The sequence below is a fragment of the Cervus elaphus genome, chromosome 14 (genome assembly GCF_910594005.1).
Source record: "Cervus elaphus chromosome 14, mCerEla1.1, whole genome shotgun sequence".
Taxonomy (NCBI): Eukaryota; Metazoa; Chordata; class Mammalia; order Artiodactyla; family Cervidae; genus Cervus; species Cervus elaphus.
Window position 1 is genome coordinate 76,453,880 of NC_057828.1, and position 23,277 is coordinate 76,477,156.

At 38.0% G+C, this 23,277-nt stretch overlaps 1 protein-coding gene across 9 annotated transcripts in view; it reads right to left on the reverse strand.

Moving 5' to 3' along the window:
• Window positions 1-2,044: 2,044 nt before the first annotated feature.
• Window positions 2,045-23,277, reverse strand: part of CD46 (CD46 molecule) — a 38,158-nt gene continuing 16,925 nt past the window's right edge. Inside the window, exons 6-14 of one of the 9 annotated variants that reach the window (XM_043923084.1) lie at window positions 18,363-18,545; window positions 17,907-17,972; window positions 17,744-17,788; window positions 14,862-14,909; window positions 13,930-13,980; window positions 12,397-12,432; window positions 11,628-11,691; window positions 11,019-11,062; window positions 2,045-4,584 (exon numbers count right to left, since the gene is read on the reverse strand). In XM_043923084.1, the coding sequence (XP_043779019.1) occupies window positions 11,053-11,062; window positions 11,628-11,691; window positions 12,397-12,432; window positions 13,930-13,980; window positions 14,862-14,909; window positions 17,744-17,788; window positions 17,907-17,972; window positions 18,363-18,545 (503 nt within the window). In that variant the 3' untranslated portion in view covers window positions 2,045-4,584; window positions 11,019-11,052. Of the gene's footprint in view, window positions 4,628-8,927; window positions 9,284-11,018; window positions 11,063-11,623; window positions 11,692-12,396; window positions 12,433-13,929; window positions 13,981-14,861; window positions 14,910-17,743; window positions 17,789-17,906; window positions 17,973-18,362; window positions 18,546-23,277 lie in introns of those variants that run through there. The other 8 variants (XM_043923085.1, XM_043923086.1, XM_043923082.1 and 5 more) reach the window with 8 other exon arrangements.

Sequence of the window (23,277 nt, forward strand, 5' to 3'; positions counted from 1 at the left end):
AAACCTCTGAGTTTGAACCAAGCAAAGAACTTGTCAAATGCCCTCACAGTCCACAGGAGGGCAGCAGTGTGGGGATTTTAAAGTCTGCCCACTACATTCCAAGGTAAGGTTTTCTAGATGAGCCTGGAAATGATGAAAGCAATGCCGATTGGGAAATACAAACAACATCCCCACCCGACCCCACAAATTTGTGTGAAGATCAAATGGTAATTCACTCCAGTATTCTTGCCTGGAAAATTCCATGGAGAGACGTCTAGTAGGGTATACAGTCCATGGACTCGTAGAGTCGGATAGGAGTGAACGACTAACACTTTTCAGTTTTGTATCATTTCTGGAAGGCGAAGACTTTTCATTATCACCATAAAAGCTCTTCCAGTATATCTTACGACAATTAAAAGAAAATACAGCAATTCCGTGGAGGACCACTGGTTAAAAATCTGCCCGCCAGTGCAGGGTTTGATCCCTGGTCTGGTAAGAGTCCACACGTCACAGGGCAACTCAGCTAACTCGCCATAATTGCTATGACCATGTGACGAACTAATGATGCCCTTGCGCCCTAGAGCACACGCCCTGCAACGAAAGAAGCCTGCACACCGCAGCCAGAGAGCAGGCCCTGCTTTCTGCAACTAGAGAGCCCTGTGCAGCAAGAAGACCCAGCCCGGCCCAAGACAGTAGTACAGTAGTCTCAGGTTCGGTTCAGTTCAGGAGCTCAGTCGTGTCCGACTCTTTGTGACCCCATGGACCGCAGCACGCCAGGCATCCCTGTCCATCACCAACTCCTGGAGTTTGCTCAAACTCATGTCCATCGAGTCGGTGATGCCATCCTACCCTCTCATCCTCTGTCCTCCCCTTCTCCTCCCGCCTTCAATCTTCCCCAGCATCAGGGTGTTTTCAAATGAATCAGCTCTTCACATCAGGTGGCCAAAATATTGGAGTTTCAGCTTAAACATCAGTCCTTCCAATGAACATTCAGGGCTGACTTCCTTTAGGATGGACTTGTTGGATCTCAGGTTACAGGTAAATAAAATTTGGCAAAATGTTCTTTGTAGCCAACCTAGTTCTCAGTGTTGGCATTACAAAGATTGCTTCCTTTCTTTTTAACCAGCTTCCTTTGATTAGCTGGGTGACAAGATCTTAATTCAAGTCTTAGTCATCTTCTGACTTAACAGTCTGAATTACAAAAACACAATTTTCTCTTGCAAATATAAGCACTTACCTTTGTCGTTACAAGTTTGTATGTGCAAGTTCACATGCAGACGTGGACTGTGAGGCTGAAGAACCACTGACGCAGAGGTTCTCCCTTAGCTGTATATTAGAATCACTTGGGAAGCTTTACAGATGTCTAATGCCCAGGTACACCTCAGGTCAACAGTGTGACAGGTATCTGGGGGAGGGTGTGGGGGTGCCCAGGCATTAGTAAAAATCCCCAGGGGATTCCAGAGTGCAGCCGTGGTTCAGAAACATGCTATGCTTTCATGGTTGGGACCTGGGTTTTTACTCAGCAACACCCATGCATAAAAGTGATGCGGAAGATATGTCTTCTACCACACACATAGACGTGTGTTCCCTCAATGCCAGGAAATCATGAAGGCTGAGAGCCAGGCAGGAATCGGGAAGGGCTGCACATGAAGGGCTCTGTGAACTGGGCCTGAGTGATGCCCAGGATCAGACAGGACCAGAGGCCTTCGGGCAACAGTGAACCTGGAATACAGCAGAGAGCACAGGACGGATTGTCTGGCTGGGTTGAGAGCAGGTTATCTGAAGTGCTGCAGGCGGACAAAAGCTGGGCGTTAACTGTAGAAAGGTTTCAAGTATCATGAAATGGACTTTATGCTGTGGGTAACGAGGTGGGACTGAACACCGTGAGCGGGGGAAGCATGAGACAGGCTGCGGGGGAGAAGCCTGGACAGACTTCAGGCTGAGATTGGAGGTTAGAAGGGGTGACTGTGGGAGGGGGATGCTTCCAGAAGGTGGGCCCGATTAGAGGTGCACTCTCATTTGAGATAAAACACACTGGAAATAAATGCATCATCACATATGAGACTTCTCCATAATGACATTTTATTTTCAAAATAGATTCAAAGGTTCACTTCTCAGAAAACAAACAATACAGACATGAGACGTCTCATTCCACTGGGGATTCACTCTTGCAGTTTTAAGTTTAAATTCAAATACACTTTCCCCTCTCATTCAGACAGACATTTCTAGAGAAAAATGGTTTCTCCATGTATTTAAGTAATTGACAAGTTATTTGCAGACAGAACATAATTTATATGTACACACATATTTCAATCTTACATGTAACTATGTTACCCTGGAGAAACTAAATTTGAAGTGGAAGCTATTGTGAAAGTCTATTCTGGTAAGCACAATAAACTTTGGTTGAAAACATTTCCTTGAGGTTTTAAGAAATATGTACCACAACCACCCCCTTGCTTCTGAGAAAGTGTTAGATTCTTGAAGAGTATGTGATAAAAGGGTACAGCAAAACTTCAACTCTGGATTTGTCTCAGAATTTCTAAATTTATTCTGTTCAAACTTATGTTCCAAGTGCCTTACCCAAGATTACAAAGGGAAGGACCACTTACAGAGGGCCTTACAAACATGTCCTTAGGGAGAAAAACAGTATTTACTCCTGTTCACCCTTGAGTCCTCATTCATACCTTTATAAGGAAACTCTTCTTTGGCCCAGTTTGTGCTACTAACTACGAAGTGTGAGGACCTTCCTGATGGCCCAGTGGTTGGGTTTCCGTGCTTCCACCACAGGGGGCATAGGTCTGATCTCAAGCTTGGATAGCTCTGCATGTCAAGGTATGGCCAAAAAATTTAAAAAAAAAAAAAAAATTTTTTTAACGTGTAAAAAAAACCTGTAAAACTGTGAGTTAGAGCAGAGTCCCTCATCTGTGGCCGCTGGTGTGAGGACAAAGAGGGCTGGGCCCTGTCCAACCTGAGTGAGCAGACCCACCTGAGCTGTTCTGTCTCTCCTCCCCTCTGCATGACCACAGCTAATCCAGAGTTGAGTTTGCTTTTTTGAAATACAGGGTTCGTTTTCACTCTGCCCTTTACAGATGAGGTGAGGAGCCCACAAAGACTTAAGATTCTGATACAACCTGAGGTTATCTGCTGAATTTATTCCCTTCAAAACTGCTCACATTCTGATGACATGTGTAAAGTAAGACATATCTTTATCCAAGTGGGGAGAGAAAACGCCCTGGAGCCAGACTCTAGAGTGGACTCTGATTCTCTCAGAGAGTAGAATTCTTCAGCAGAAACAGACACAACATTGTAAAAAAACAACTATAGTACAATAATAATAATAAAGTGGAATTCTTCTTAAGGACACTGTAAGGCCGCAGCGTCCCCTTTGTCCTGAGCTGGTGCTGTTGCCATGGGTGCTAAGAGTACTCTAACTTGGTACAGAAGCCGGAAACTGATGCTGAATTCTTGGTTTCTCAGACTGGCTTATTATAAATAAAAGGGGTGAAGAACAAATGCCAGACAAAAACTTAATAGCGTCTCTAAATTACCACGAGGTTACAAATTTTTAAAAATAGCATTTTAAATCTATTAAATGTAAGAGTAGTTTCCAGTAAGATTCTTAGTTAAGAAACTCAAAGAATGAACCTTAAGAATTGGTAATCACCTCGGAACAAAAAAAGACTTCAAAATCACTTTCTTTGCAAATGAAATGTAAGGTCATTTTGCAATATATTTCTCTGAGTTTGGAGATCTTATAGAAAAAACAACAAAAAAAAACATTTCCCTACCTTAGCACTACCGGGAATACCATGTTGACCTGCCGCATAAATCAAGTGTTATTTAAGGAAAAACAGGCAAGATGTTCAAAACTAAATTTATACATGTTTCAAAGAAGCATTAAAGAATAGTGACTATACTTCAGCCACATTAAAATGTTCTAATGTTCCTATGGCTATCACTTAGTTTTATTTCTGACAGTTTAACAAAGCAGCAAATAATTTTTATACTTTTTTTCCCTTCAGTATTGAGACAAAATTGAGAGAGAGCATTGTGTAAGTTTAAGGCATACAGCATGATTCAATAATGTCAATAACTACAAAAGACTTTTTTCTTCCATGTGATTAGAACTACAAAAAACTTTTTTCTTCCATGTGATTATAACTTTTTAAGATCCACTCTCTTAGCAACTTGCCAATATAAATACAGTATGAGTAACTCATGGTAGCCACTGTGCTGTAATTACATTCCACTACTTTCTCACCCTATAACTGAAGGTTTGTCTTTTCTGACCACCTTTACTCAATCCCACCCCTGCCACCCCCCCCACCGCTGACATCGACAAATCTCATTTTCTTTTTCTGAAAGCTTGTTTTTTCCGATTCCACATATAAGTGAGATCAGACAGTACACATGTCTTTCTTTATATGACTTATTACCCAGCAAAATGCCTTCAAGGTTCATCTGTATTGTCACAAATGGCAAGATTTCCTTCATTTTCATGGCTGAATGATACATGCGTTTCTGGAAACGGTTCAGTTCATCTATTCTGTTGAAGTGGCTGCTTTATCCTGATAAGTGCTGTATGTGGCGCTACATTCTGCTTTCCTATAAGGGAACAGAACAGTACGTACCGTCATATTGTGGTTCCCTACGAAGCAAGGTAAGAAAATAGCATCAGAGATGAACACAATAAGTACATACATTAATTCCAGAAGCCCATTTAGAATAGGGACAATTAAAAGAAAAAGCCAAAAAACAAAAAACTATATACTAGTAAGAGTCAATGAACTAGGAAATAAATGATTTTTAAAGTTACTCCAGTATTCAACCAGGCTCACTCTACAAACTCTTTTTTCTATTTCTGTATTGTAGTTTGGATTTCCTCCAAGACAAGAAATAGAGCAGTTGCATATACTTAGTAAATATCTCCCTATCTTAATTTAGGGCCAATGGGAGAGACTAGAGAGAAACATATTTTCCTAATATTCCAATTTAAAATCCAGCTCTGAGCCCATTATACAGAGTGAAGTAAGCCAGAAAGAAAAACACCAATACAGTATGCTAACACATATATATGGAATTTAGAAAGATGGTAATGATAACCTTATATGCAAGACAGAAAAAGAGACACAGATGTATAGAACAGGCTTTTGGACTCTGTGGGAGAAGGCAAGGGTGGGATGATCTGAGAGAACAGCATCGAAACATGTATACTATCAAGGGTGAAACAGATCGCCAGTCCAGGTTGGATGCATGAGACAAGTGCTCGGGGCTGGTGCCCTGGGAAGACCCAGAGGGATGGGATGGGGAGGGAGGTTGGGGGGGGGGCGGGGTCCAGGATGGGGAACACATGTAAATCCATGGCTGATTCATGTCAATGTATGGCAAAACCCACTACAATATTGTGAAGTAATTAGCCTCCAACTAATAAAAATAATTGGGGGGAAAAAAAAAGTCTTTCTGCATGATGTGACATAGAAGGCTCAGAGCAGGCCTCAAGGGTAAACGGGCAGTTTAACAGCGTGACTCTGGGAACTGAGGCAAAAGGGGTGGAGAAAGGGACGAGGAGTGAGGCTAGAAACCAAATAAGGGCCAGGTTTCGAAAGGCCTTAGGTGGCACATGTATTAATTAAAATTATGTTCTGCTCTAAAGATCTGAAAATCACACTCTAGCAGCTTAAGGAAGTATGGAGTTAGTCTTTCTCACATACCTGACAATCTGCGGTGTCTATTTGATAAATACTTATATGATGCCTGCTTTCTAAGCCTTTTACAAATAATAACTCATCAGATGCTGATAACGGTCCTTTGTAGTGTGTATTATTTTTATCCTTATTGTACAGATGGAGAAACTAAGGCATGGAATAGTTAAGGAATTTAATAGTGCACAAGTAAGTAATAAAGTCATGTTTGAGTCCAAAAATAAAAAAACAAAATAAAATCCAGCCAGCCCTGAGATGAAACTTTTACAAAGGTAATGATTCAGAGTGTTCACGTTCAGTAATGCTTCATTTACCCCTCACTGTCAAGGAAATCACATGTTCTGGTTAGAGAGTCTCCTAAGTAAGTAAAACTCACACCACACAGTTTTTGGGTTTTTTCTTTTTTTTTTTTATAACAAGGAACATCTTTCTAAACCCTGTTATTCAAATCCAGCGGTTTCCAAACAAATACAATGCAAATTACACAGGGAATTTTGAATTTTCTAGAAGCCACATTAAAAATGGGAAAAGAAAATTAATTTTCATATAGTTTACATAAGCCAATATCCATGGGTTGTACCTTTTCCCCCATGAGGTCTTTGACTCTGACGTGTACTGTGCACCCAAGCTCAATTACGGAGGATGAGCCGGTTTTGGCGTTCGCAGCAGCCACTCAGGACCACGGACTCTGGAGCTGCAGAACGCAGTTCCACTCCCGCTTAGGAAACTGACTACAACAGGCAGGCTACAACCAAACGTGGGCCCGGCGGTGACTTACAGCGTGCCTGCCCCAGCAAACCCTCGGGGGGCCCACCTCGCGGGAGAGCTAACTGTTAATCCTGGAGGCTGTGTTATTCCCCTGGCGGGAGAGGCTTCGCTGTGAACCAGCGCCGTCACAGCACGGCCCCTGTTACATGGCCGTGTCCTCAGGAGAGCACGTCAGCAGTCAGGCTCTCAAGGAACCCTCCAACGCCACTGTATTCTTCTACTTGCTGAAGGGAAAACACTTTTTTCCCCTCTAGTAGAACTCTTATTTTCTTAAATAGAGTCTTAAACAGAAATCCAATATATGAGAAGGATAAATAAGCATTTATATAAAGTTAAAGAAACAACTCATTGGATATAACAAGCTATTTAAAGATGATTAAAATGTGAAAGTGAGTTACTAATTACAGTTATATTACCTTCAGCATTCACTAAGGTAACTTCAAGTGTTTACAGACAATTTGAAGCTCACAGCCTGTCTGAAAACCACTTTCCTGGTTGGTTGTAGCCTCAAAGGACTCCTTAGAGAACTCAGCAGATATATAGGGCGGGGTAGTTGGTATGTTTTTGTCTTCCCCTCTGCCCCTGTGATCAAAGACATCGCTCTGCTTTTACTAAGAAACCGCCTGTCTTACTGGTCTTTGTGGAATCTGCTCTCAAGTTCATGACTGTCACCTAAGGTAGCGCCTTGCACGTGAGTGTGGAAATCTATCTCCTCTCTTCCTAACTATGCAGAGACATTCAGGCAGAAAAAGAACTTCCAATTCATTTCATTCAGAGATGGAGGAGATTAAATGGCTAAAGGGAATGCATTTCATATAAAATTTGAGGATTTTTGTTGGTGCTGGTTTATTTACTTTTTTATATGCTAAAAATATACTGACTGAGGGAATCAGTTAAATGCCTTTACAGAACTAATATTTACAAGCTGAAACTAAAATTCTTTATCAAAATTACATAAAATGTAGTTTGGTTTCTGTCAAAAAAAAACTAAAAGTGAACTTCAAGTGGACCAACTATCTGATGATTTCCCATTAGACTAAAAAAGTTCCCCCAGATTTGGATTCACAGCTGCTAGAAGGTAGAGCTGAGCTGTTTCTTTAGCTTTATATAAATGCTTATTTATCCTTCTCATATATTGCACTTCTATTTAAAATTCTATTTAAGAAAATAAGTGTTCCACTACTAGAAAGAAAATAAGTGTTCCACTACTAGAAAAAAAAAAGCCTATTTATTCACTTCACATGAATATAGTGATCTTTGAGGATTCATTGATAGGCCTAACTATTGAATTGCTCTCCACAATAGTCCTGAATAAACAGCTATATCAAATACTTGTTACAGTCTGACCAAAGGTCAAGGGGTCATTACTCTGTTGGTGCCAATGTCAAAGAAAAAGACTGTCAGTGCATATTATTTTACATTAAAACAGGGAAGGAGAAAATATAAATATCAATAATCTTGCAAAGGGGAACCAGAATTCAAATGCCCTCCTTGATGTCTACTGTCCACTTAGCTCAGCTCAGGATATCGATATCTAATGTTCATCAAATATTTTATAGAAGGACACCTCTGAAAAGAAACGCAGCAGAAAGCAGATACCTTTTAATGATAAAAGCAAACGTTTCTCTCATCTCTTCTCAGAGAGAAATAAAATTTATTGTCTGTGGCTCTCACCAGTTAGGTATGTGCTGAACAGAGGAAGGGAAAAGTGTGGAATAAAATAGTGAGGTCGCACCAAAAGGAAGCAAGAGTGGCATAAAAATGGGATAAAATCAATGAGGGAGGAGAAGGGAAGTAAAGCTGACAATTAGGTGCATAAACTATGTCTCTCCTGATTCTCATTAGGAAGTTGAACCAAGAATTTGGTGCAAGAAGCAACTTTACCCTTGAAGTCTTATAGATCATACAGCAGATAAACAGATTCTAAATTTGCATACAAGCTGTTTACTTCTGAAACCACCTAGTCTCAAGTGAATAATGTAAACTCCTTTTCTCAGAATGAGAGTGTGTGAGGAGACATCGTCTGGGTCTCCAGCACCATAGCTTTCGAGGCAATACATGGGGCCTGTATTAATCCCCTGTAATACTGTCTCAGAAACTGATTTTATGACGTCCTCCATTTGATGCACCTTTTGCATCAAGGACAGTTTCTTCCTGTGGCACAACTATTTTCACCTGAGGAAAGACCTCTCTAAAGCATTATATGACCTCCCATTTTTCTAGGATGGATCTAAATTTTGTAAATATGCTCTCTCAACTAATTACAAAATCTTTGTTATTTACTAGTTCTTGCTTAAAAATGTTAAAGCCTTTGTTGAATGGTTAAGAATTTTGAGAACCAGGTAGAAAAATGTTCAAGTTAATTTGACCATTCAAGTTTTGGACCATGTCGTTACACTCACCACCACCTGAACTGGATTTACCATTCACAGTATATCCAAAAAAGCTTCAGTAAGATGCATTTAAGCACACAACTTAAAAATTATAACATTTCTCGATCAATCTTTATTAAGATAACATTAAAGTAGTTTACAATTGCACATGTAATAAATATCCTTAATGGAAAAAAAGAAAAAAGGTATTTGGTTACTATTACTAAAACACATAAATTACTTCAATAATTCTACTAAACTTAGCAAACTCTCACTTATCCCCTGATGATTTAACCTGAGCAGAGAAAAATGATACATTTATTAAAAAAAAAACTTCACCACAAATAATTGAAAACATTCATGTAAACAAAAGACATCTGGTGTTTGGAACCACATAATCAGGACATGCAAACAGGACTCGGGCAGGAGCAAAGCAGAGAGCGAAGGGCTGTGGCTCCAAGTCTGGAAAATGTGGCAGAAGAGCTGGTTAGCAAAGGACGCTGTGTGGGAAAGGGAAGGGGTGTGCAGATGGAGCCTGTCAGCTCACCTGCGACCCTATTCTGTTCTCAGGTGACAGCTAAGAAACAGAAAACTATAGCAGAATGCTTTAACCTTGTGGCCATTTTTCATAATTTAATGATCTTAAAAAAATACACACACACTACTTAGGGGATTTCCCCGGTGGTTAAGGCCCTGCTCTTTCAATGCATGGAGCTTGAGTCTGATCCTTGGTCGAGAAACTAAGATCCCCCTGGCAAACAAACTACTTATTTTCATGCTTTGGTATAAATCCTGTAGGAGGGTAACTGTGTTCCCAAATTATCGAAAATACAAGTTCATATCAAATCCATTTTGTATCAAGTTTTAACAGCAAATGTGTGTTTCTGATTTGTTTTGAGGCTTGTAGGATCTCAGCTCCCCAGCCAGGGACTGCACTCCTGCCCAAGGTAGTGAAAGCGTGAGTTCTAACCACTGGACTACCAGGCAGTTCTCATTAATAGCAATTTTTGCACCTGGTATCCTGCTTCCAGAGTTATCCCTACAAATAGAGAAGGAACTGCATATAGTTTACAGTCTTGTAAGGGAGTTTCCAAAGCAATGAAAGCAATTTGGGGGGGCGGGGGGGAGAATGGACATTAAATAGTGCAAAAAATATATCAATAATAAAAATAATTACCTTTTTACAAGAAAAGAAAACTAAAGCTAGGTATTATTTCACATTCTTTTAAAAAAGCATGCACAAAAATGAGAAGTCTTTAAACAATCCATTTGATTGTCTTGAACAGGTGAACCATTTCCCAATAAGCTTGATTGTGCTTCCTCAAAGCTGAAGAGCGCGGGCACATCATTAACAGTCTACACCCTGCTTTTTCTAAGTGTCCTCCAGGCCCAGCAGCAGCCTCACTGGGGAACTCTTTAGAAATGGGATCTCAGAACTCTAATGCTACTGGTACTTTAAGCTGGGGATGTGATGCTCAGATACTTGTTTAGCTTTAAAAGACTCATTCACTGGTAGACAAGAGTTTGGTTAATATTTGTTAGGAAACTGTATTTTCGTGTAACGACGTTTTACACAAAGGCCAGTAAGGAGCAGAAAGCTATTTTGTTCTGCTTTCTTTAGAAGTTACTTCTAGTTAACAAATTTTAGACTTGTCAAATATTTCACTGATGGTGTTTCCGTGTTACACCGCCTGTGAATATGTAGTTTTAAAAATACACCACTGATAGAGAAATCAAACGTGCATATTATATGTTCTATAAGATTCAAGGTTCAAACAAAGGCACTGTGGATATTTTTAAAAGATGACCAAGAAATTAAAAAAAAAATTTAGCTCTTTATGAGTGAAGAATGTACTTTTATTACACAGTCCGAATGCAATGATTAAAATAAAAGGAATATAAATATCATAAACCCATTAATACCACTTTTAATTATTAGTTTGATTTACAAAGCAATAGGGAAAAAAATCACTAAAAATCAGAAATATCAAAGCACCTAATCTTGGTCTATGCGCCAGTTTTATTCTAAGTCTTTCATTAGATTTTAAATTACTTCATTAAAATTTAAGATGATGTTTAAAAGCTCTATTCTCTTTAGAAATTATACATTTGTACCTTTTTGCAATTTTAACTCTCTCCCTTATTTCATTTTTATAGATAAAAAGACAAAGTTCATGAAGTTCCTTATAAGTCTTACCCTCTCAGCAACTTTTAGTTTAACCCCATCAGTTTTACTTCGACCTAGTAAATTAAGAGAACATAAGAGGGAAATCAAATAATGTTGCTTTAAATTCTCCAGTTTAACTATAACAAATCTAAAAGAAAAAAAAAACAAATTTGGTATCTGAAAGAGACATCTATGTAGCTTCTCACAACTACCTACCTAAATTATATAGACAACTGACAACTTTCACTGTCAAAATTGCAGTGACTACAGCTATCAAAGTCTCCACAGGGAATCATTTTATATGTAATCTTGGCCATTAGTCCAGTCTAGGAAGTTGGGTATGCCTAGGGTAGAGAAGACCCCAAAGCGGTCCATGATTTATTTCAGCACTTACACCTCAAATCCCACAGAAATTTTTCTTACATCAGAATTAGCTGACGCGACCTGCACAGATTACTCTTACAGCAGTGGTATTAAAATCAGCTGAAGACATCTTAGCAAAGAAACGTAACTCACACAGCACACTCAAGCAGGCACAGCTTTTAAAGGCACGTAATACAGAGCACAAACAAACACTGCACAAAAGAACGTCAACAGGGAGAAGGAGCAATAAACTAAAAAAAACATGCTGTACTTTACCCTTTCTTCCTTTGTCTGCAAAGACAGTGGTACAGGCAAAACAATAATCCAATGCCAAGAGCAACTACAAGAAATCAACAGACAAACGTCACATGACCAAGAAAAATCACTGCCAAGATCCAAAACCTAGCAGAAAAAAATGAATGCTGATCACAGGTTCCCTGGAGGCTCAGATGGTAAAGAATCCACCTGCAATGCAGGAGACCTGGGTTCCATCCCTGGGCTGGGAACATCCCCTGGAGAAGGGAATGGCAACCCACTCCAGTATTCTTGCCTGGAGAATTCCACAGACAGTGGAGCCTGGTGGGGTTGCAAAGCGTCAGACACGACTGAGTGACTAACACTTTCATTTTCACGCTTTCAGATACCCATGGCCAGAAAATGGTATCTAATTTAAGCACATATATGTTTCTATTCCATTTGGACTCTTCAGTGTCTTGTATTCTTTGAATTAAACAGTATACAGTAAGTCAGAGAAATTCCTGATTTAGAAAATTACCCAAAGCATATTTGGGATGAAAACTCATATGATGAAAACTCACCTTTGAAACAACATATATTATTTAGAGTTTGTTAGTACGTGGACATGCAGAATAGAAAGGAATAGAGTAATACTAATACAAGGTAGTGTATTATGTAAAAAGTCAGGTTTTCCTGTTTTACTTAATTTCAAGCTAAAAAGCTATATTGAAAAACCTTACAAAAAAAAAACCACACTTCTTGAGAGCAATGTCTTGATTTCATTGGTATCAAACTTTCTGACACTTACCTACAGCAATAATAATGAGCACAATGTATCCTGTACCTAAGAAAAATGAAAACAGTTTGGGGGATAAGTAAGTATCTGGGATCTCCTAGGAGCAGCTGCATTTTAATTTCATCAGATCATCTGTAACTACAGAGAAAAAAACTACCAATCTAGTTTTAGCAAAACTGCTCGTGCTTCCAGGTTATTTGAATCATAGAACCCTTCTAATCAGATTCCACAGTTAGAACACACCTTTGTGACACTCTTAGTAAGGAACCTCACTTTTTACTGCTGTTTGCTCTGGCTACCATGTCAGGTTATTTAGTGAAGGTTAACCATTAGAATTCACTAGTTTAGAGGAAAACCATTTTTAAAATGTGAGTATCCAACTACGGTTGGTTTAGTTTGACATTCAGTTCTTTCATCACTTATGACTTTGTTAGACATTTAACATCTATCTTTCCCTCAAGTCTGTGGAATAAATCATAAAGAGTGCTCTGAACCCATGAAGAGTCTTCACAAACAAGACTTCATCGTATCCCCACAGCTGCGACCCCACTCTCTCCCCAGATGAAGACGTGGCCCTAACTCCCCAGGGAGACTCACTGAAAGTAACGCAAATGAAGAATATAAAGGGGACACCAGGGCACGTGGGTAACACCACGCACAGAAGCGCAAGCGCGCATTTCTGACCGTCCAGAGGGCTCTGGATGCACCGCCACATCTCCATTCTGGGAAATGCTGGTCAGGAGTGTCTCTGCCTCTAGACTGCCACTACTCATTACCTACAACATATAGCGTGTAACACAGCATGCAATGTCAGGCACAGCTCCGCTCTTCATTTCATAAATGTCATCGAATGTAAACATCCTGAGATGGCACTGGATTTGCCTGGCATAGCGCCAGTCTGACCACAGTTTTCACAGGGAAAATATAACAAGCCTAAAGTGCATTTTAGAAAAAGACTAACTAAACTAGTCTAGTGTAAAGAAAAGTAAGCCATTTTTCTTCATTCCCCTATCAGTAAATCTTTATATTTAACTGTCACAACTGTACTTCCATCAAGTTTTTTAACACATACTGTGTGAACGGTGTGTGCCAACATTAGTGTGCTACCCCACCCTTGTATAGAAAAACTAACCCGACTAATAGTACTTTAAGGCTTGTGTTTACAAGGTACCAACAGAAAGGAAATTCATCTACAAACAGCCATTACAAAGTAAAACTATTACCTGGAAAATAAATTTTATATATGTTAGACTACATATAGCCATATTATTAATATTTAAAAAAGCAAACTTATTATTAGGTATCCTAAGCTGAGCAGCCTCCTAAAATCTATATTATCTACATGTGTCTAAAAGTACCATTTAAAAGTGTCATGGGAGCTGAACCTTTAAAATTCCTTAAAATGTACAATTTTATAACTACAAATTGAACAATTATCACCAATTTTTAACATGTTGTTTTTCTCTAATTATAGAAAATGGTAATATTTCCACATAGAAAACTAGGGCCTTATGACACAAGGTTATATCAGTAACAAAATAATACCTAAACCCTGGGCATCGTTAGGGGGTGATGCATCAGTAGGACTGGGATATCCTAGAAAAAAGGAAAAAATGCAAGTTAAAAAAAAAAAGGAGATAAAACAATATAGCTTAAAGTCCTCTTAAGTTTACAGGTTTTGATTTTTTTCACTTTGTACAAAAACTCTTATAATTTCATTCTCCTTATATAAACTACATTAATGTTTATCATTAAAAGTAGTTATCAAAATCTTATAAATTTATATTCAATACCAAAGCATTCTACTTCTTGTCCAGTAACATTTCCTAGGACAATATTCTGTGGTACAGCAAGCAAATTTATCATTAGTGTGGTGTCAGAATAACCCTATGGATTCGATGTGATTATACTTAAAACTAAAATAGAAAAGTACACTTGTGGAGGATAAACAATATTCTACTAAAAAAGCAATGGATCACTGATATAATCAGAGAAGACATTTTTTTAAATATGTGGAGAAAACGAAAACAAGGAAACAAATCCAAAATCTATGGGATGCAGCAAAAAGCAGTTCTAAGAGGGAAGTTTACAGCAACATAAGTCCATATCAGGAAAGAAGAAAAATCTCAAATAACCTAACCTTCCACCAAACCAATCAGAAAAAGCAGCACAAAAAAGGGCAAAGTTAGTAGAAGGAAAGAAATCATGAAGATCAGAGAAGAAAGAAATGAAATAGAAATTTTCAAAAAAATAAAAAAAGATCAATGAAAGTAACAGCTGGTTTTTTGAAAAGATGAACAAAATTGATTTATCTTTCGCCATACTCATCAAGAAAAAAGTTGGCCCAAATTAACAAAATCAGAATGAGAAAAGGTACAACCCACAAACACTGAAGAAATTTCAGAAGCTACACAGATCAATTTAAAGAAGGACGTGAATAACTAAGTGTAGATGAAAAAAAAGCTCAGCCACTTAACCTGGATGACTTAGTCCTGAAGTCGTGGTTGGAGAAGTGGGCTTGGAATCTGGAATGGAAAATTACATTCAATTCTCTAGCCTTATCCATATAAAATTATGGATTTAAATTTGATATTTGATTTTTTAAAAAGACTCTCAAAATGAAAAATACATGTACTCCCTAAATTTTGTAATTCTACTTCTGTAAAGTTAACCTAAACACATATTTACCCAAGTACAAAGAATGTATGCACAGGAATGTTCACTGTGCCTTTGTATATAATGGAAATCCTATATTATATAGTGGAAATCCTAGAAGTTAACTAATAATAAACCATAAAAATAATGTGCTCAGAATAAACACATGGTTCTTTAAAAAAATACCATTCAGATAGTTTCCTGTTGTGTAAGTTGTATCCTTCTCCAGTTAGTATTTTGCCTACAGTTTTTCACATGTGCATAATCAGATCTACTTGATCACCATTATATGTTGCTAATGATCTTTTTCCTACTCTCTGAGGACAGAAAATGATTGACAGTCTCATGAGGAATTTTGATTTTTGATATTTTAAAATAATCCCCATAGTTTTATCTTCATTGTACATCTGTCCTCAGAATTCTTCTTTCAAACACTAAACTGTATTAGTGCTTTATAAATTCTTTATGAAATGCTTATGTCAACTCATTAAAAGTCTGCCCAGAATGATACTCTTCCCACCCTTCCTCTGGTCTCTTGCTTCTGCCGCAACTAAATACAAGCCAGAGATAGCAGCCCTGAACTTAGGAAAACAATTCCTTCCAACATAGCAAAATACTCATTCAAGTCTTAGGCAGAGGAGCTGATCAGGAGTCCCTGCTAGAATTCCTCCGTTTCATTCCAATAAGCAAGGGCTTTGTCTGCCTTTTAGTTGTTATACCACTTACTTTCTGTTGCCAACTCCATCCCCCTCAAAAAAACAAAAACAAAACTCCAAAACAAACAAACAAAGCCCAGTAAAGAGAAAAACAATAATTGTTACGAGTGGGGAAGTGACGGAGGTGGTAGAAATACTAGTCTCATTCTAGAGACAATAGAAATCTCCCAGTTTATAAAAAAGAACCAAGCTGGTCAGCCTGAGAAATGAAACTATAAAAAAGAACCAAGCTGGTCAGCCTGAGAAATGAAACAGTCCTGGACCCAGAAGACACCTTGTACGGTGTCAAGAGATCACTTTTAAAATGAATAAATTATCCAGGTTGATGACACAGAAAACATACATGCTAAAAAACAGAACTGCGGACCTTCCTCTACACTAATATTAATCTGAGTGTAATTGGAACAAGCTACCTTTTAAGAGCTTTCTAGATACCAGGGACTATGCTAAGCACTTTAAATGAATCCCATTTTAAATTTACTATCACTAAGTAAGGAAGCCAAAGAATTGAGGCTTTTGAACTGTGGTGTTGGAGAAGACTCTTGAGAGTCCCTTGGACTGCAAGGAGATCCAACCAGTCCATCCTAAAGGAGATCAGTCCTGAATATTCATTGGAAGGACTGATACTGAAGCTGTAACGCCAATACTCTGGCAACCTGATGCGAAGAACTGACTCATCGGAAAAGACCCTGATTCTGAGAAAGATTGAAGGCAGGAAGAAAAAGGGACGACAGAGGATGAGGTGGTTGGATGGCATCACCGACTCGATGAACATGAGTCTGAGTAAACTCCAGGAGCTGGTGATGGACAGGGAGACCTGGCGTGCTATGGTCCATGGGGTCACAAAGAGTCGGACACGACTGAGCAACTGAACTGAACTGAACTGAAGTAAGGACGCTTTGAAATCATTTTACAGATAAGTAAACGCTGGGCTGGAAGAAGTACAAGCTGGAATCAAGATTGCTGGGAAAAATATCAATAACCTTAGATACACAGATGACACCACACTTATGGCAGAAAGTGAAGAGGAACTAAAAAACCTCTTCATGAAAGTGAAAGAGGAGAGTGAAAAAGTTGGCTTAAAGCTCAACATTCAGAAAAAACTAAGATCATAGCATCTGGTCCCATCACCTCATGGGAAATAGATGGGGAAACCGTGGGTAACAGTGTCAGACTTTATTTTTTGGGGCTCCAAAATCACTGCAGATGGTGATTGCAGCCATGAAATTAAAAGACGCTTACTCCTTGGAAGGAAAGTTATGACCAACCTAGATAGCATATTAAAAAGCAGAGACATTACTTTTCCAACAAAGGTCCATCTGGTCAAGGCTATGGTTTTTCCAGTGGTCATGTATGGATGTGAGAGTTGGACTGTGAAGAAAGCTGAGTGCCGAAAAATTGATGCTTTTGAGCTGTGGTATTGGAGAAGACTCTTGAGAGTCCCTTGGACTGCAAGGAGATCCAACCAGCCCATCCTAAAGGAAATCAGTCCTGGGTGTTCATTGGGAGGACTGATGCTGAAGCCGAAACTCCAGTACTTTGGCCACCTCGTGCAAAGAGTTGACTCATTGGAAAAGACTCTGATGCTGGGAGGGATTGGGGGCAGGAGGAGAAGGGGATGACAGGATGAGATGGCTGGATGGCATCACCAACTCGATGGACATGAGTTTGAGTAACCTCCGGGAGTTGGTGATGGACAGGGAGGCCTGGCGTGCTGTGATTCATGGGGTTGCAAAGAGTCAGACACAACTGAGCGACTGAACTGAAACTGAAACATATTTAAAGCTTTTACTTAACTTGCTATCTGCTTCTATCTGCAGATCGCAAATAATTTTAGAATCACTCAATCTAAGAACTAAAAAGGCTGTTAATATTTCATTATTAAAATTGGTAAATGAATATAAATCATTGGAATTTAAAAGATTTTGAAAAAAAAATCACAAGAAATGTAAAGGATTTTGAAATATATAATCAGGAAGTTACTAAACCTGAGACACTGGGAATTGGATGTTGGGTGCTGGGAGGAGTCGACACTGGAAAACAAAATAAAAAAAAAATGCAGATAGGATCAAACATTTGGGAGTTACTACTGGCCTTTTCACCAGGAATTTTAAAAATTTTTGAAAAAATATATGTAGGAAGTTACTAAACCTGAGACACTGGGAACTGGAGGGTGGGTACTGGGAATTGGAGGGTGGGTGCTGGGAGGAGTCGACACTAGAAAACAAAATAATGTAGACTGAATCAAAAACTTGGGCATTAATACTGTCTTTTCATTCACATGAATTATGCCTTTAATTCTTGACTTATTTAGGTAAAACTCCCTAGGCTTCAATTTACTCTGAAAGATGACTGCTATCCATTTTTACATTTAAGAATGCCTAGCAAGAGAAATTTATACACCTGTGTTATGTACATGAAATGCTAAGACCCTACAAAGACAGAAAATCGCTGCAGCAGATTTCTTGTGAATTTGAAGTCATACAACTATAGAAATGAATACAACACAGTTAAATATGAAACTATTTCTCTTCAATTATTCTTGCATCAGTGATATTTAATGTAAAATAATAAAGAACAAAAACAAAAGGAAGACAGTATTTTTACCTTTAATACACTTTGGTAGCTCAGGCTCCCAGGTACTGTTCACACCACAGACAACTGTACTGTTGCCGTGAAGCTTAAAACCCTCATTGCATTTAAATACAACCGTCGCTTTGTAGTAATATTTTGGTCCAAATCCTGAGACTATCATTCCATGTTCAATGCTTGGATATACACATTTGACCACTGAAAAGTCAAGAAATTCCAGAATTAATGGAAAGCCGCTTCCACACGGGAACAGAAAAACTAGTGCAAAGTAATTCCAGAGGGAAGAAATAGGAAAGAAATGAAAAGATACTAATTGGGGTAAAAAAAAAAAAAAGAAAAAAGAAAGCTTTGTGCATCTGAATTCCAAGAGATCTGGAGAAATCTAGCATTTTTTTTTTAAACCTAGAACTGACTGTCATAGTTCATTTGCTTTTCTACATTTTCTTTCCATTACTGACAAGTTTTGAGAACTGTCTGGCTACCAGATACAAACTCAGGGTAAGGTCAAAAGTAATTTTCTTCGGTTCGGGGATTGTTTTAAGATCATTCTGACACTAATTACATACCTTGCTTTTTTTAGAAAGGGAGCAAAAGCTTTTCTGAGAAGGTAACAGTTTGAGCTCAAATTTATGTTGAAAAGAAGCTAGCCATGCCAAGGTATGAAAAAGAAAGTTTTCAGGTAGCAACAGAACAAAGAAGCTGGGATGTTCAAGAAATAAAGGTCAGTGGAGTTAGGGCAGTGTTTTCCAAACATTCTGGACTGTTACCAGAGATCAAGAAACACATTTTATGCTGTCAATCAGTATATAAACCAACAGGCCTGAGATAATCTTAGAAGTAATACTCAGCCTTCACACCAGTGTGCTGTGGCATTTCCCATTCTATTCCACTCACAAAAAGTACTCATCCTGACTCTCTTAGTTGACTTTAGTATCCACTAATGGGTTTGGCAGAATTGGGGGGAAAAAAATCAAGAAAACACTTGCCTGAGTAGTGAGTTCAAGAGAACATCTTATGAGATTAAATCTGAATGACAGATAAGGGGCAGATAATATACAGCCTTTTAAACCAGAAGAGTGCGCTTTCTCCCTTTCTTTGGGTCTGAATTTCCATCAGGTATCATTTCTCTTCAGCCAGAAGAACTTCCTTATCAATTCTTATAATCCAGGTTGTTAAAGTTGCTCAGTTGAGTCTGACTCTTTACGACCCCGTGGTCTATACAGTCCATGGAATTCCCCAGGCCAGAATACTGGAGTAAGTAGCCTTTCCCTCCTCCAGGATAATCCAGGCTGACTAATGACAAATTCTTCACACAGCATTCTACATGAACTGTTTTTGTTTGTTTGTCTGTTTGTTTTTCTTTCAGCATATTAGCAGAAATTGTCCTCTTGTTTCAATAGCTCCATAAGAAAAGTCGGCTGTCACTCTTACCTTGGGCGAGGAGAAGAAGGATACAAGGTTCTGGTCTGTGTCTCCCTCTCATTGGCTGCTGCTGCTTTTGTTTCTCCTAGTTCTAACATGCTGTGCTTAGCTTAATTGGGGGTTTCTCCGAAAATTTTAAAAATTTATTCTGCTAAGGGCAGTGAATTTCCCAGACATGTGGGGTTGTTGTTTGGGATCAAATTTACATAATTTTTGGCCAGTATTTACTGAAATGATTTCCTGCGTTGTTCTCTCTTCTGAAACTCCAATTAGATGTATGTTCGACTGTTTGCTTTTCCTCCCAGAGGTTTCTGTCTCTATCTCTTGTTTTAATCTTTCTTTCCAAACCATGCTAGATTTCTACTGTCCTGTCTTCAGGTTCCCTGATTTTTTTCACTGTTGGGCCAATATGCTTCTAATTGCACCTAATGATTTCCTTGTCAGTTAGGTTTAGTAGATACAAAGAGCATACAGTAAATCTCACCCTTAAGGTGTACAACTGTATCAGTTTTCATCAATCAAAATAATCATGTAATTACCAACACAATAACAAAAATTCCATTATCTCCAAATACTTCATGTCACTTTGTATCAACCCTCCAGTTCTCACACCTTCCCCACCCAGCCCACCACTCATCTGCTTCCTGCCTGATAGTGTTACTTTCCCAGAATATCCTAATGGAATCACAGCCTCTGAGTATGGCTATTTTACTTAGCGTAATGCATTGGAGATTCTTTTGTTGCATGATTCAGGAACTCATTTAGAGTATTATTCCATTTGCATGGATACAGATTAGGCTGTTCGTCCATTACCAGCTGAAGGACGTGAGTTAATTCCAGTGTGGAATGATTATGACTAACGCTGCTTTGAATATTCTCATGCAGGTTTCTATATAAACATACATCTTTTTACTTACATTGCTGAGGTGTATGTTAAGTGTATATTTAACCTTATAAGGGATTGCCTAACTGTCTTCCAAAATATTCATGTCACTCTGTATTCTTACCAGCAATGTATTAAGCATTCCTAGTGCTTATATTCTTGCCTATTAATCATATTGTTAGTCTTTAGTTTTTGGGTTTTTTGTTCAGCTATTCTAATAGCTGTTTACTGACATCTCATTGTAGTTTTAAATTCCATTCTGTAGTTTACTATGAACTGAGCAACTTTCCATGTATTCTTGGATCCACACATCTTCTTTGGTGCAATAGGTCTATTCATGTTACCCATTTTAAAAACCTGGGTTGTTCTCTGTGTTTTGAGAGTTATTTATATATTGTAGATTCACGTCCATTAGCAGATGTGTGCTTTGCAAATGTTTCCTACCAGTTTATGACTCATTTTATTCCTTCTTTTAATAGTGTATTTGAAGTAGAAATTTCAAATTTTAATAAGCCCAGTATATTAACATTTCTTCTTTAAAGAATCATGGTTTTAGAGCTGTATTTAAAAAATCTTTAACTAAGGCGCAAATATTTTCTATTGCTAAAGCAAAAATCTTTCGGTTTTAGATTTCACATTTAAGTTTTGGTTCACTGTGAGTAAATATTTGCAAATGGTGCTAACACAGTGTTGAGGGTTTTTTCCCCCAAAGGTTGTATTTTCCTGTTCCACGCTCTGCATGGCTGTCCTTTCACCAATACCACACTGTCTTGATTATAGTCCTCATAGTAGTATTTATCAGAAGTCTTGACAACAGGTAGAATGAGATGACTTTTTTTTTTCTTCCAAATTTCTACTGACATTTCTAGCTTTTATTTTTCTAAATAAATTTTACAATCTTTTTGTCAAGTTCTGCTGGGATTTTATGGGATTGTGCTGAATTTCTAGATCAATCATAGAGGATTGACATCTTTATTATATTGTATTTTCTAACCCATAATCACTGAATTTTCTCTATTTATTTGACTTTTGTTTGATTTCTTAGATTTATTTTTACCATTTAAATATTTCACATTGTTGTTAGATTTACACACAAGTATTTTGGGTTTTCAAGTTGGTGTAAATAGTACTTGAAAAATTTCAATTTCTACTGGTTTTTTACTAGTATATAGATGTACAGTTGATATTTGCATGCTGATCCTGCTAAAACTTCAGTCTTTCAGGTTTTCTACAAAAACAATCCTGTTGTAAGTGAATAAAGTCTATTTTATTTGTTACTCTTCAATATGTATGGCTTGTTCTACTATCTAAGAACTCCAATACAAGGCTGAGTAGAGTTCTAACATAAGACATTTTTGTCTTGTTCCTATCTTAGATAAACATAACCACTCTTTTACTATTATAGTATTAGCTGGGGAATTTTTATAGGTGCCTTTTGTCAGCTTCAGGCAGTTCCCTTATATTCCTCATTTGCTGAGCTTTATAATGAAAAGATAATGAATTTTGTCATATGTACTTTTTTCTCTGCATCTATTAAGGTGGTCATTTTTTTTTCTTTCCTTCAGTTTCTTCATATGGTAAACTGCACTGATTTTTAAATTTGAATCATTCATGCATTCATAGAATAAATTTCACTTGATTATGATGTACTTTTGTTTTTTTTAAAAGGATTTGATTTACTAATATTTTGTTTAAAAGTTTTAGTTCTATGCCCACTTTGGATACTATATAACACTTTTCTTGCAGTGCTTCTGTCTGGCTTTGGTATCAGAGCAACACTGTTCTCATGAAATAAGAAGTACTCCCATCTCTTTAATTTTCTTGAAGACTTTGTATAGGGCTGCTACTATTTATTCCTTAAATGTTTGGTATGATAATACCCTAGCAAGGACATGGGGCCTGCACTACACTTCATGAGGTTTTGGAAAAATATTTATTGAATACAGTTGATCTGCTATATTGTGTTAGTTTCAGGTGTATGGCATAGTGATTTGTTTTTTGTTTGCTTGTTTTTTTTTCCCCCAGATTATATTCCATATATTATTATTACAGATTACTACAGATATTGGATATAATTCCCTGTGGGTGCATGCTCAGTTGCTCAGTCGTGTCTGACTCTTTATGACCCCATGGACTGGAGCCCACCAGTGTCCTTTCCCCATGGGATTATTCCAGACAAGCAAACTGGAGAAGGCTGCCATTTCCTCCTTCGGGGATCTTGCCACCCCCGTCTCCGGTGTCTCCAGCACTGGCGGATGGACTCTTTACCACTGCGCCACCAGCGAAACTCCAGGTAATTTCCTGTACTATACGGTAAAATACTAGATGCTTATTTTAGGTGTAGTAGTTTGCATCTGTTAATCCTATGCTCCTGATTTGTTGTCCCTACCTAATCCCTTTGGTTAACTATAAATTTATCTACTTCATCTGTTTTTGTTTTGTATGTAGTATCATTCGTAATTTCTTTTTTATTCCACAATCAAGTGATATCATATAGTATTTGTCTGTCTGTGTCTGACTTAATTCACTAAGCACAATATTCACTAAATCCATCCATGTTGCTAAATACTTGTTGCTTATTTATTTCAGGTATAGCAGCTTGTATCTGTCAATCATCCCATGCTT